This window comes from Aplysia californica, unplaced genomic scaffold (assembly GCF_000002075.1).
Source record: "Aplysia californica isolate F4 #8 unplaced genomic scaffold, AplCal3.0 scaffold00565, whole genome shotgun sequence".
Lineage (NCBI taxonomy): Eukaryota > Metazoa > Mollusca > Gastropoda > Aplysiida > Aplysiidae > Aplysia > Aplysia californica.
This window is the reverse complement of record NW_004797835.1, coordinates 487,822-501,826: the sequence shown is the minus strand read 5'-3', so window position 1 is coordinate 501,826 and position 14,005 is coordinate 487,822. Positions and strand designations below refer to the sequence as shown.

General features: G+C 38.3%; 1 protein-coding gene across 1 annotated transcript; it reads right to left on the bottom strand.

The window, feature by feature from the left end:
* Positions 1 to 65: 65 nt before the first annotated feature.
* On the bottom strand, positions 66 to 13,673 carry LOC101845492 (calcium/calmodulin-dependent protein kinase type 1B). Its single transcript, XM_035972043.1, has 4 exons — positions 13,600 to 13,673; positions 11,106 to 11,223; positions 8,454 to 8,612; positions 66 to 782 (listed from the first exon to the last, which is right to left on the bottom strand). The coding sequence occupies exons 1-4, from the start codon at positions 13,671 to 13,673 to the stop codon at positions 597 to 599; spliced, it is 537 nt and encodes a 178-aa protein (XP_035827936.1). The 3' UTR covers positions 66 to 596.
* Positions 13,674 to 14,005: the final 332 nt, after the last annotated feature.

Below are 14,005 nucleotides of genomic sequence, written 5' to 3'. Positions count from 1 at the left end.
GGGGGAGGGGGGGGTTACCAGATTACTGTAAGTAGGCATATATAAATCAAATAACAGACGAGTGAAAGCATACATGTATTATGAAATGAAGAGAAATGGAAAGTATTACATCAGTGTCAATTACATTCGAGGTCAACTGACAAAACTGTGTTTCCTTCCCAACTTTGAAAAATATCAAAGTTACGAGTATTTATCTGAGAATTGTTAAAATGTTATACCTACTGAAGTTGAAGAGGTAGCATCATGGGAAAATGAGACTAAAATTTCACAGAATATTATTTTACCTCTCATATATAAATATAATATCACACTGCACCTTATCACACAACCTCCAACGAAAGGTTAATTTTTCAATTCAGTTTTCTTTTTAGTTTAGCTCAATTGCTGTGTTCATCTCTACTAATTAATTAAACCTACCTTTGCAGTTTTGTTTTTGTTTATTTTTTATTTATTTTTTTGTTTCTTTATTTTCTTTCTTCTTTCTTTCTTTCTTTTCTTTTCTTTCTTTGTTTATTTCAGGAGAATACTTCAGAGAACAATAGTTCAAACATAATACTTATAGGAGAATACTGATTGTGTTGGAGAATAGTTGTAGTTTACATATGATCAAAGGCTATGTCTTCCTCCACTATCTTCTGTGGTTCTGGTTGTGATTGAGGGGCGGAGATTTCCAGCTGTGGTAAGGGGCTGGCGGTTACACGTAGCGTTAAGTCATCTCTGTACGGAGTCGCTCGGCTGCTCATCCTGCTCCGCGGAGTTCGGGCAACCTCCAAAATCTCTCTCTGTTCACAGATAGAAAAGAGGTTCACATTAGGCTTGATTTACTTGTTCTAGATCTAATTACTTTTGCTTTACTTTTGTTGGTTGTTGGGGTATTTGGCGTTTTGTTTCTTTTCGTTTTAATTACATTGGTACACTTAAAATGATCTCATAAGGCAGAAGGATAAACAAAGAATTAAGTAGGAAAACATACATGCACAAGGGTAAGAAGAAAGATCTATCAACAACCCTTTTAACTGTTTTTACAGAAGTAAGAATTTGCCAACCACAATAGTGCTTGATTAGAGTGCTTCAAGCATCCATTTTGGCAACCTCTGATTATGCATAATTGTGTTAAGTGGGTTTACATTTTTTGTAAGAAAAGCATTTTCAATACCTGTTATAACCCTTCGATCGGGTACTTCGTGTACTTCGTGTTCCCTTTTTGGGATCATACTTTCAGGAAATATTTCGAGTTTTCTTTTCGGGTTGCACTAATATAATATTTTTTTAATAGAAGGGAAACATGTAAAATAATTAGAAATTCATCATCAGAGAAGTAGAAACACAATCAACACGTGCAGGTCTACTTGTTTCTCTTTCAAATGCATGAACTTACAGCAATAATGTTTGTTTTCGATACCAAAGAATGTTTGAAGCCATGTTTGAGCAATCGATACCATAAAGTAGAAACAGCCCTCAAAATTGAAAATTCAGTTTCAATTTGGTATGACGTAAGAGTTTTGGGGACTCGCAACTGTAGGCCTATAAGGTTATTTCAGGGGAAGAGGTTGAAGTTGGTTGTTTTCACGTTTGTTCACAGCACAGTTTGGTTTTATTCTCATAAGTCAGAATGGTTGTATTTAAAAATTGCACTATAAAAAATCCAGTTTTTAAAAAAAAATTCACTTTTAAAATGGCATTATCTACTCTGAGTCTCTCTAAAGTAGATTATTTTTTAGGGATCGGCGACAGAGAACAATCAGTTGTTTTTTTTAATTGGTCATTTGAAATTCTTTCTTCGGGTCTCCCCAAAGTACGGACACAATATCCTATTAGATCGCATTTAACAAAAAGGGATTTTTCATCTCCCTGCAGGAGGTATATTTAGGAGAAACGGAGGAATGTCAACTTACCCTCTTCTGGAGAAAGTAAAAGATTATCTGGAGGCCAAATTGGGCAGGACATAGCTCCATTAATGTTCTTCCCAGAGACTGGAGGTGTAGCTTTTGGCCCTGTTTCTTTTAATCTGAAGGAGAGTGTTCTCCATTGACCCTAACAGGTGGGGCAAGGATTCCTAAGCCAGAAGATCGAACTGCTCGTTTCTACGGCTAGATAGCCATGCAAACACAATAATATTCTCTTCCTGTTCAGCCAAGGGGGGCTACACCCCAATTGTCCGGATTCGATTCTTCAGCTTCTCGTACAGCTATTTCATAGCCTTAGATCCCCCAAAAGCTTTATTTCTTCCCATACCGGGCATGTTTGTCACCACCATTTCCTCATAAAGGCAATCTTTTATTTTTATTTTTCGCCCGTTTTCTCCAAACGCGGTTTTTTAATACACTTTTTAGAATAACTCAATCATTTTTCATTCTTTCTAGAAATGTTCACAGAATGAAGAGAAGATGTGATATCAAAAATGATCTGCTGAATTTTTTTAAAATAGATTTTTGTTGGTGGTGTTTGGAGTGGGGATTTTCACGGATTTTTTGCAAACATAGATTACAACCTCAGGAAAAATTTCATTATAAATTTTGTAATTCGTTTAGGACAAATTCAACAGACAGATTTGTAGATCTAATGCTAGTTAATATGCACGCAAAAAAATCTATTTCCACGAAAAATTAGCGGGGTATTCATTACGTAAGACATGTCAACAAAATCCAATATGGCCGCCGTCTCCGTGGAAACGAAATTTTTTTTCTCAAATTTGATAGCGGATTTTAAGACTCCTTACTTTGCTCGTTATATGTGTGAAATTTGGTAAAATGCGATCTACTCGTAATAAGCGAGATAGCCTTCAGGTGTAGCCCCCCCCCCCCCCCCCACCCCACCCTGAACTGAAGCTTGGTGGTTTTAGGGTTGTTAAATAAGAGTAAAAGTCGTGAGTGAAGTGATGCAAGACAAAGAATCGCACAGAATTAGAAAAGATGGTTTTGGAGAGTATTCTACAAAGTCAAATGCCATGTCTATAGCAATGGCCTCTGCAGAAAAAATGGCGGCCTCAGGATGAAGACACCTCTGTGCGTGTTTGTGGGGAATATGGCGCTTTTAAAGCAACAAATCCGATTGAGTTTAAGGTTTCATTACTTTATTTTAAATTGCATGCACAATTATGTTGCGGTTCTTAGATTCCTAAATTTAAAGCCTAAAATGGGCTACGGCAATGAATCAGTTATTGTAGTAATAATGTTTATATTTTCTTATAAGTATAATGACTCGAGAAACGAAACACAAACTATTTTCCTATGTTTAAGTATTACCTCAAAACGGATCAGGAAGTATATTCTTGTACAAAAGTATGACCCAAAAACGGAACATGAAGTATGAAAAATCTCTAAATATTTGCAGAGTGAATGCAGATGCATTCCTTCAGGACTTTTTGCTCCAATTTTTCATTTCAATTGCCTCTTTATGTCTTGAAACTACAAAAACAAATAGCAAAAAGTAGAATGTCTTTCACTTCTATGTTGCCAAAAGGTATAAAAAGAGAGCCAGACAGAGTATAAAGTTATCATGGTTCTAAAATATGTAAGTGAAATGAAAACCAAAGACCAATCAGGAATCCCGAAATAGTAATGTATTCATTTAATTCTAATACATTTTTCAAACTGTGGTCTTAATTTCTCCTCTTTATTTTCAGCTTATTACTTTCAGCGTATTCTTTGTTTACACGGAAGTAATAAGCTGAAAACCGTGTAAACAAAAGTCTTACATGCCCTAAGATATAATATATAAATTACTGAAACAACTGTAGTAAAATAACAACGAAAAACGAAAAAAAGAAAGTGAATCGTTAACAGAAGTATGAACCACATCCCTGGTTGGAGGGGATGGTTGGAAATTGATTTTAATTTGATTTATACCTTCCAAACATCTTATAGTTAAAACCAAACCTGAAGTCAACATTTTAACAAAATTCTGTCAAAGAAAATGTTGTAGGAGAAAAGAACAACCACAACACAACAATTTAATATAAAAATTTGTTATGTTTTCGTAAGATATGACTAAACATCAAAATGAAAACCTTTTGCTCTTTTGTGTTCAGGAGAATCTTTTCAATGGTTTATTTAGTGGCAAGTCTTCATTATTAATCTTCCATAAAGACACAAGAGAGCCTATAATTCTTGATGTTTCAAAACTGATCACATTACAAATTTTAATATTCTCTTCACAGTGTGCAGGAACTGCTTGAAGGCACACTGTTTGAAAATTGCTGCGGTCATATATCTATGTATGACAATACCAACTGGCAAATTAGTGGGAGAGTATAAACAAAGTCCATATATATATATATATATACATATATATATATATATATATATATATATATATATATATATATATATATATATATATATATATATATATAGAATAATAAAAAATAATATGTCTGTTTTGATTTCTTTTCCAATGTTTAAAAATGTACTCTTATTTTTTCATCAACCTTGCTATCTTACATGTCACTTTAACATAATCAAGTAAATGCATAAACATCTAGAAATGGAAAGTTAAGTCAAGCACAAAAGTTGTTTGCCTTTATACTTTATAGTGCAGACATTACTAAACAATATCTCTCAAGCCAGGTATGAGTCCTACCCCTCCCAGACGGGTTTTCATTTGTTGTTTTTAATGCAACAGTTACTACCCATAAGCACAAAAAAGCATACTAGGTTACATGCCTCAGAACACTTCTTTATCAAGCGGGGAAAAGTTCACATCAATCACAAAATAATATCATGAACTGTTCTCCAAATTAGAAGAGCATGTTTTTGCATGTGAAACTTTACGAATCGTACAGTAAAGCAGGACAGCAAGCAAAACATGGATAGAATGTTTTTCGTACAGAAATACTCATTGGTATGATGCTTGCAATCTACCTGTACCAATGTAAGCAACTGTTCTGCTTGTACCATTACTCAGAAAAAGCAACATCTCGGTCAATAACAAGATTTCTGCCTACAAAGTGGCCAGAAAAAAGGTCGTCCAAAAGAACGCTGATGAAACCGTTGCGAGCGCCGTAAAACCTCTACTAAACTATTAAAACCGTACAAATACCAAAGTTTGCAGAAACGTGAAACATCCATACAGATTTATTATATGTTACTAACAATAGAATATGACTGCAACAAACAAAGTTACAAGACGTCTATACCCACAATTTTTAGTTAACCACACGCAGAGTGAAATTGACCACAGAGTTGACACTGCTCGGGAGAAATCTTTCTTACGCCCTCTGTGATGGTTTCTCTTAAGTCTTGGATGCTTTCAAAACATTTTCTCACATATCTTGTTCTTCAACAAACACCGCAATGGTGAAGGTCTAGTGCACTCAAGTACTGTTCATTTGGGTCAAGGTGTGCTCAATCTGACTGACTGTCCTGTAACCAAAATGATTGTTGACCCAGCCCAGAACAGCTCTGGCGTCATGCGGAGCAGCTCTAACTTGGTGGGAGAGCTATTTCTGTCTCCCTTTATCATCAACTAATAGTCCCAGGCTCTCCCAGAACTCAGTATGATGACGAGGTATTGGTGAGAGTTCACCGAATCATGGACCACCTTTTCAAGAGTGCGTTATTTTTACAGACTGCTTACCGCGTGTTACCTTGGGCTTATAATTCTAGCTCTACATCTAGTTCTTATTTTCTATGGACCAAAACTTTTCAAAATTTGCAGCCCATTACCAAATGGATCTCTCACTTGGAAAGTTATGTTTGTTGCAGATATATTCATCCCGTATTCACGAGCAAATAATGTACAGGTTGATTCGGGAGATTTTGTTTGTGGACATGTCTAAACTGAAAAAGCGCCTTGTAAATGGGTGAAATGTTTTATCATCTTTCCATTGTGCAACAGCAATTAGTAGGGTTTTTTTTTAAATATAATCCAAAAGTATGTTCTAGTTTCCAGTAAATTTTGATGTTGATTGAGTAAACAAGAAAGTTATTAACATTTATTTTAACACTTTTTTTGTTCTGGTCAGCTGCTATGGCTCAGTTGGGTTCTTAAGTTCTAGAGGCACATGTGCAAAAAAGAGTAGACTCCAAAAAGGATTCTTTGTTTACATCTTAAAAGAAAAATAAAACTGTGACTTCATGCAGGCAGCTTAGTACCAACTATATTTTTTAAATCAGAAAATCACCCCTATCCATACTAGTTAACTGAGTTCATAGCAAAATAAAGTCTAGCAGGGATATCACAAACACGTCGTGTTTTTCAAGTAAAACAAAGCAACCCCCAAAAAAGAAAGAACTATTGAAGTAGATCAAGAAAAGTAAACTGTGAAGGTCTAATGGTTGGAAAACAAATCACTGCCATCATGAAAAGTACCCAATATTATATGGTGTGTCTTGTAGTTAGGCTACTAGATTTGTAATAGTAAGTTTGAGGGCCTAGCTCTGTCCGACATTGTGTCCTTAGGAAAGGCACTTACAATGAATGTTCTCATTTGGCTAGATCCTATTTATCAGAAATGGACACTACATGCGCTATAAAAATGCTATCTATTTTTATTAACCCTATCCGTACGCCCTGGGGTCATTTTGTACCCCCGGGGTTGTATTCTTCATATTTTAGAATACTTCTAGCGCAAAGATCTCTTGGAAACTTTCAGCATTTCTTTAAAAAAATCATTTTGACAGACTGTTGCAAAACGTACGGATCGGAATAACGAGTAAATTTCCTCTTTGAAAAGTGGTGGCACAGAGTTCCCCACGTCGTATGGATATGATAGTAAAACACGACGTTATGGATAGGGTTAATTACGACTTTAAAAAATAATTTTCTTACATCAAATCATGAACAAGACAATATTAACCAACATTGGTCAGAGCACACCACCCCTTTTGTGTAATCACTTCCTTTTATGTTCAAACAACCACACACACACACAATGACCAGTCTATCTTCAGTACCACCCCACCACCCACCACCAACCCTCACACAACTAGATTCAAGGGAGTTCTTGTGCCTTACGAACACTACAGGTAATGAGTGGTGGGGCGCCATTGGTGCAATTGGTGCAAGCACTCCACATAACCTTGACCCCCCCCCCCCCTTCCCTTTTCTAAATTGTTCTAAACCTGTCAGTGCTCTAGATCTACATTAAGCCCACTACATCCGTTGACTGCGCCAGGGAAGAGACAGACGGCGAGGATGGTTTATGCTTGTCGTGCCGCTTCCGGTAGTGTCTGCTAGTAGCAAGTAAAATCTTTGCACCAAAGCTATTTTTGTCACTGTAAGAGAAATCAAGGCACCGTTCTTCCCGCACAAGAGGAAAGGTGCATGAAACTGCTCTTTGCAGCACCAATTTGGTGCAAGCTAAAAATTTGATCCAAATTTCCGTGAGCTTATCTACTACACTCGTCTACGGTAACTCAATGAAGAATGGGTATCGAAACTATTGTCTCCCTCTATTGTGCAGCAAGCCGTGGTGTTGCATGAAGTAATTAGAAATCTTTAAATCTTTTCAGATGGTGAGCACAGTGAATTGTTTGTATTGTTTCACTTTATTGCAGCTTTTATGCGGTTTCATCTAGAAACAGTTGTAAACATCCATAGGTGTATATACCGGATACCCAGCAGATTCTAATTGACTTTCTCTAGAAATCTTATTAGTAGCTACTACGCCTATTGCCCATTTGCTCACTTTCCAATTATTCACCACCTTGTCTGCAACCCACGCGAGTGAAGATACATCTTAATACCAACTGTGTGTGAATCACGCTGTGCAGGGACAAGCCTGGTTGGCTCATGTAAAATTATACTCCCAATGATTGTTTTCTATTGTGCAGATACGAACATTTAAATGAGAAAATTGTGGGGGAAATCTTGATTGGGCTTTTCGAGATGTCCAGTTCGATACATCCACAGAAATTGAAACTACAAAGGAAATAGGCACTTTAGTTGCGGAATGGCACATAACTCGAAATTATATCCGTAAATTTAGGCTTCCCGTGTCCGGGTTTACTGTGCTCAATTGCATACTCCTATGAAATTGGTAAAGCTGCACTGTAGCTATTGACAAAGAGAAAATTACATCGTGGTATCAGGTGCAATATTAGCACTTTGCTCATGTGAAACATAATAATATCTTCAAAACAACGTTCTGGCTAGAGGTAACCTTGCAGGATGCACATGCTCTAATTATAAGCAAATTTTAACCATAATCCAAAATTTCTCCAGCTAGATGTTTGAATGTAAATACCACTGACCAAGTGCACAATGAGCACATAGATCTAGCCTTCAAAAACAGAGTCCCATCTTTAAGTGTCTATCAAAATGCATTCTTAAGAAAGTTTTATTTAAGCATAGATTCACCAACGTCAGCAAAGTTACGTTTGCAAGTTACAAGCAGTGCAAGAAATTTTAGAGATAGCCAGTATCGTCAGTTAGCCATATTCCACAAATTCAAGAAGTCTATTATTCATATCAGGGTGTGCTGTTACAACATTCAATTGAGGAACCATTGCCTTTTGCTTCCTCTGCTCGTTAAATGATTTTATTTTCTCCACCACAGAGTCAAGACTATCTGTCCTTGATGCATAGCTGAGCACCCAACAGTTCTTGCATGCTGCTTCTGCAGTCAAACGCTTTTGTGGGTTCTTGATCAGAAGTTTGCGCACAAAGTCCTGTTGAAAAAATATTTTTTTAAACTGTATCATTCAAAACTGACAAAAGACAAAGATAGATAAATCTTTATTGTCCAGATGCTGGCGCACTGGTTTGATGTTTTACCACACAGACACACACACACACACACACACACACACACACACACACACACACACACACACACACACACACACACACGTACATAGGCACACACACACACAAGTACTTACACATGCGCACACACACACACACACACACACACACACACACACACACACACACAAACAAACACACACATACATACATACACACACAAATGCACGCAAGCATACACACACACACATGAAGATATTGTGCAATAAAAATCACTTAGAGGTGGGGAGAGATAAAATACTGTGTTCGAGGCATGAGGTGAGAGGTCTATCTGCAACAAGAAAATAGAGTGGAATCCTGTTATAACGAAAGGGAGGGGACTGGTGCAAAATGTCCGTTATAGCAGGATTCTCGCTATAAGGGATCCAGTAAAAAATTCAAGGGAAATAATAAAGTAGTCCTAAATCTATGAGTTTGGTGTTCTGTTTTTTTTTCTCTTTTTGTTATCTCCCCTGACGATGATTTTGTTTCAGCAAGACCTCTAGGTCTTACTTGATCAAAAATCAATTCAGGTTTCTTCCTCTAGCGCTATCGATGTTGACAGCTCGGTGTTGGTGATCAGAAAGAAGGGGCTCTAGGCTCATTTGTCCGCTGTGTTGTCCCCCACCCCACCACACCACGTGGAGCATTCCGTCTGCTTACGCATGTCACACATTCGCTCCATCCATCACATTGCTGTGACATCTCCATCCCCGCATCGGAGAAGTGAAAGACATGATGGTAGGTCCAGATAATCTAGACTTGGCCCAGGCTGGCCTATCAGTATCACGCGATGCGTTCTGCTTGTCTGCGCATGCTACACCCTCCCTACTCAGTCGCTCCAGCCTTCATTGTTGACACACATGGGTTCTCCCATTCTTTTTTTCGCTAGATCACCAAAAAGTTTCTCAACTGGCGAGGTTTTACATTATGTATAATAGTGCACTGTGCACAACAGCATCAATATTCAGCTATAACCGACGTGAATGTCTGTCTGATTGCGCTATAGCAGTATACAAAGGTAAAGAAGAGAAAAAACGGGGTTTTAGAATAGTGTCTTTATAACAGACTTCTCGTTATTTCGGGACTCGTTATAAGTGGACTCCACTGTAATGGGCTTTTGAAAATGGATACATTTGGCGATACTAAATTTTCAACAGTACAGTATAGGGAAAACACATGTCACATAATGGACATGACCAAACCATGTTGTTAAGTTGGACTGTTACAATGTATTGGAAATTGCTGGAATGAGATTAATAATATCCTTTAAATGATAAGTTTGTATTTCCCCACAACTTAAAAACTAGAGCTAAGGAGCTTGTCTCTTGTCTAAAAACAATGGTGTTTTTATTACTAGGAAATTTGCAGATTCTTGGTCAAAGACTTTGTAAAGGGAAAAGACTCTATAGACCAGTTTCTAAGTAAGCTTGAAAATTATATTTTTTCTCTTGGAGATGCACTTACTTCTAAAATAAACAATAATCCCCGGGACAGTGCTACAGACTGAAGTGTCTTCCCAAAGGGGGACATAATTAACATCCCGAGTTCTTATGCACAGTAGAATTGTAATTGTAAATGGGCTGATTCATCAAAGTCATGCTCATAACTGTGACTGAAAAGGAACAGGGAACTGCTGCTTTTTCTCTCCTGATCCTTAATATCGTCATTTTCCCTCTTTTGTATGTTTATCACACTCTTGTGACCCGCTATTGCCGGGGTGCCTTGATAGTCGAAGCAGACTTTGTGCTGTTGAAGCTAGATAGCTGAGCAGAGTCTGATTCCCTGAAAGGACTTCTTTGTTGACATCCACCCCTTGGCGCTCATATGACCTTATGCAGTTGTGAGCGCCGAAAAACACACACATACATACATAACAAACACTATAAAATAAACAAGAAATCTTTTTAAAAAATTAGCATCATACCTCTATAATTTCAGAGTAGCCTCCCATCAAGAAGCTTAAAAAACTCAAGCATGCAAATGAAAAACAAAAAAATCTACCTCCTTCCATAAAGTTAATTTCGTTGTATGTTTGTAAAAAGCTTGTGTGTTGTGAAAAATACATTTAAAATTGGGGAAAAACCACACTCCTACTGCTTATACAAACAGGGCTATGTGGTGATACTGTCATTCTATCAAGTTTCATTTTGTATTAAAATCAGCACAGCGTCTTCTGAAAATGAACACACTTATGAAAACCTCAACATTTGTCATCAGTTTGTACCATTTGACAGTTACTCTTCTTAAAATCTCAAAAAAGTTTTATTTCAATATTAATACATACAAAATTTTTCACAAAGAAAAAGGTTCCAATAGTTTTACTGCTTTAACTTCATTGAAAGAAAACATTTTAAGTATTTGAAGTTGATCAGTACCTTGGCATTCTCTCCAATGATGTCCCAGTCTGGGGAATGGAACTCATACTCTCCTTTGATAATTTTTTTGAATAGGTCTGATGGACTCTCACTGGTGAAAGGTTCATACCCACAGAGTCTGTTCCAACAAAGAAAAAAGAAAACAGATGAATATATATGGGAAAGTTCCAAACTTTAGATACTTTGAATAACTCAATAACTGTGGGCATTTGTGCATGGCATGCCCAGAGGTCCCACCCATAGACCCAGAGTTGAATAGGTTTATTGTGTCTGGGTGTGGGTGATGGTGTGTTTGCTTCGGCCTGAAGGCTTTCCACTGGAGAAGTGCAAAAAGCCACGAGGACGAGGCGGAGGCCTTAGTTTTGTACTGAGTCTAGCATTTTAGGAGGTGGGTTTTGCCGATCCATACACTTGACTGCCATAGTCAATCCTGGATCGGACAAGGGAACAATAAAGGTGGAGAAAGCGTTCTGAGTCCCTGCCACACTCCGGATGAGACATAATTTTTTAAGCGTTTAAGGTTTTTTCGCACCTCACGCGAAAGTCGTTTATTTTATGTGTGAAGGTGAGTTTTTTTTTTCAAATATAAATCCGAGAACACGAGCCTGGTCCTGAATGGGGATCTTACCCCTTTTTAGATAATAATAATAATAATAATAATAATAATAATAATAATAATAATAATAATAATAATATATAACATTTATATAGCGCATTTCCAAAAAAAGTAGCTCAATGTCTTTCAAAAACCTTTCTCACTACTTCCTTTCTTCTCAAGCAATATACATTAATGCACACACACACACATACACACACACACACACACACACACACACACACACACACACACACACACACACACACACACACACACACACACACATACTATTTTCATCCAGACATAGGAACAGAACAAATATAATGAAAGATAACGTTAAAAGCTTATGAAGGATAGGCCTGTAGGAACAGAAAATGTTTAAGATGTCTTTTGTTCATATTTGTCTTAGTTTTTTAGGTCTATAGTGCCAAATCTGGCTGAAGCACATGCCTGCCTGATCGGCAGAAGTGTATACATATTGCAACCGTCTTTGACGGGGAAAACTTAAAACTATTTTCATTTGCCTACTTCCCATACTTCATATTTGATGATGTTTGGAACGGCAGCGCATCAGGAAGTCGTCGACGTACAACGAACTGTCCATGTTGTTATGGAGGGTCTGAACGATAGAGTTGATTTTTATTTCGAAGAGGAAAGGAGAAAGGGTGCTTGCTTGGGGAACATCTTCCTCCTGAGGGTAGGAATCGGAAAAGAAGGATCTGACACGAACCTGGAAGGAAAGGTTCTTCAGTCAAAGAAAGCATGGAGGTGACCGCGTAGACTGACAGTGTGCAGGCCTCAAAGAATACCGTACTTCCAGGTTGTATCGTAAGCCTTTTCTAACTAAAAAATGATGGCCTCCTTTGTCAAAAGTCGCGCGTGTAAAAGTCTGTTTTGTTTTAGTAGAGGTTTTACGGCGCTCGCAACTGCATAATATGAGCGCCAGAAGATTAGAGGTGTTACAAGAGAGTAACAAACATTTTTAAAAAAGAAGGAAGGGAGATAAGGACGATAGATGTTTGATAGGAAAGAAGCAGCAAACCACCAGAGCACCCGCCAACCTCCCGCTAAAAGCAGATCCGGTGATCCAGGGTGGTTCGAGTTTTACTGAATCCACAATGCTGATCGCTCAGCGAGCCCGTCCTCTTCAGAAACCATACGAGTCGCCTGTTGATCAATTGTTCTGTTAGCTTGCATTGAAAGCTCGTTAGGGCGATTTGTCTGTAGTTTGTTGGGAGTTTGCTATCTTTGTTTGGCGTGAGAATTGAAATGACAGTGGCAAGTCGATAAGCCTCCGAAAAAGTGTGCGACTGCCACGTGTCACTGTATAGTTTTAGAAGAAGTGTGGGTGATTCTGTGGATGTCATCTGGACCCGGGAAAGTATTGTCAAAGTCCGAGATTTACGATGTCAATTCGTCTAGTGTGAAGTCTGCTTTGTAGGTTTCGGTGTTGTTTCTGTGGAAGTTTAGGTGTTGTTGTTCTCTGTTAGTTTTGATCTTTGGAAGGTGGTGTTGTAATTTGTTTTGGATTAATTTTGGGAGAGAGATGAAGCTATTGCATTTGCGATCATGTCTATCTGTGTTTCTTCTGTGGTGCCATCGGACGTCTGAACATACCGGATGGTGTCTGGGCGTCTACCTATTTTTTGGGTGTATAAACAGCTATTTTATTTTGAATACTTTGTTGAGTGGTATCTGACTGTTGATTTTGAAGTTGTGTCATGTAGGTGTTGCAATTCTGCAATGGAAGGCCGGAGTCCGTCGCCATTCTATTGCAGGACTGCAATTATGAGGGTTGTCTAGTTTTGGAGCACAACGGCCCCGCTTCAAAACACTGACTCCTTCCTGCGGCAGAGGGTTTGCGAGGCTGCTGTCCCTTATTGGGCAGCAGCCTACTTGGGGATTGGGGGAGGAGTGACAGGCTCCGTCCTTCCATGGGAGAGACCACGGAGAGGGATCGTGGCTGTCATCCTCCATAGGGAAGGGGTATCTGCCTTGGAGTAACTATTAATAGGAGAGGCCGCGAGTCGCGTAACGTGAAGCCGCTGCAGACGACGGTCGGTAATGTTTGTGAGATCAGCTCAGTTCTCTCAGTTGTAAACTTAGTGTCAACCGAATGGCAGTTTGCGTAGCGTTCGGGTCCGGTGGGCCTCTCATTCAAAGGTCCCGGATTCGAATCTGAGTAGTGACGGAAAAATTTTATTCTTTAAAATTCTACTTTCTCTTTCGTCTGCTTTTGTCTCCACTTTCTGTTCCTACCTCCTCAGGGCTTCGCACTCTTTCTGCAGCCTTTCTACTGCTA

Bases quoted from the DNA above. Each gene is read 5' to 3' on its own strand.
- LOC101845492 (XM_035972043.1), bottom strand. From the start codon at position 13,673: ATGACAGCCACGATCCCTCTCCGTGGTCTCTCCCATGGAAGGACGGAG. The intron at 11,224-13,599 runs GTAGGCTGCTGC...TTGTTGGAACAG, and splicing joins ACTCCTCCCCCAATCCCCAA to ACTCTGTGGGTATGAACCTT. The intron at 8,613-11,105 runs GTACTGATCAAC...TTTTTTCAACAG, and splicing joins TCATTGGAGAGAATGCCAAG to GACTTTGTGCGCAAACTTCT.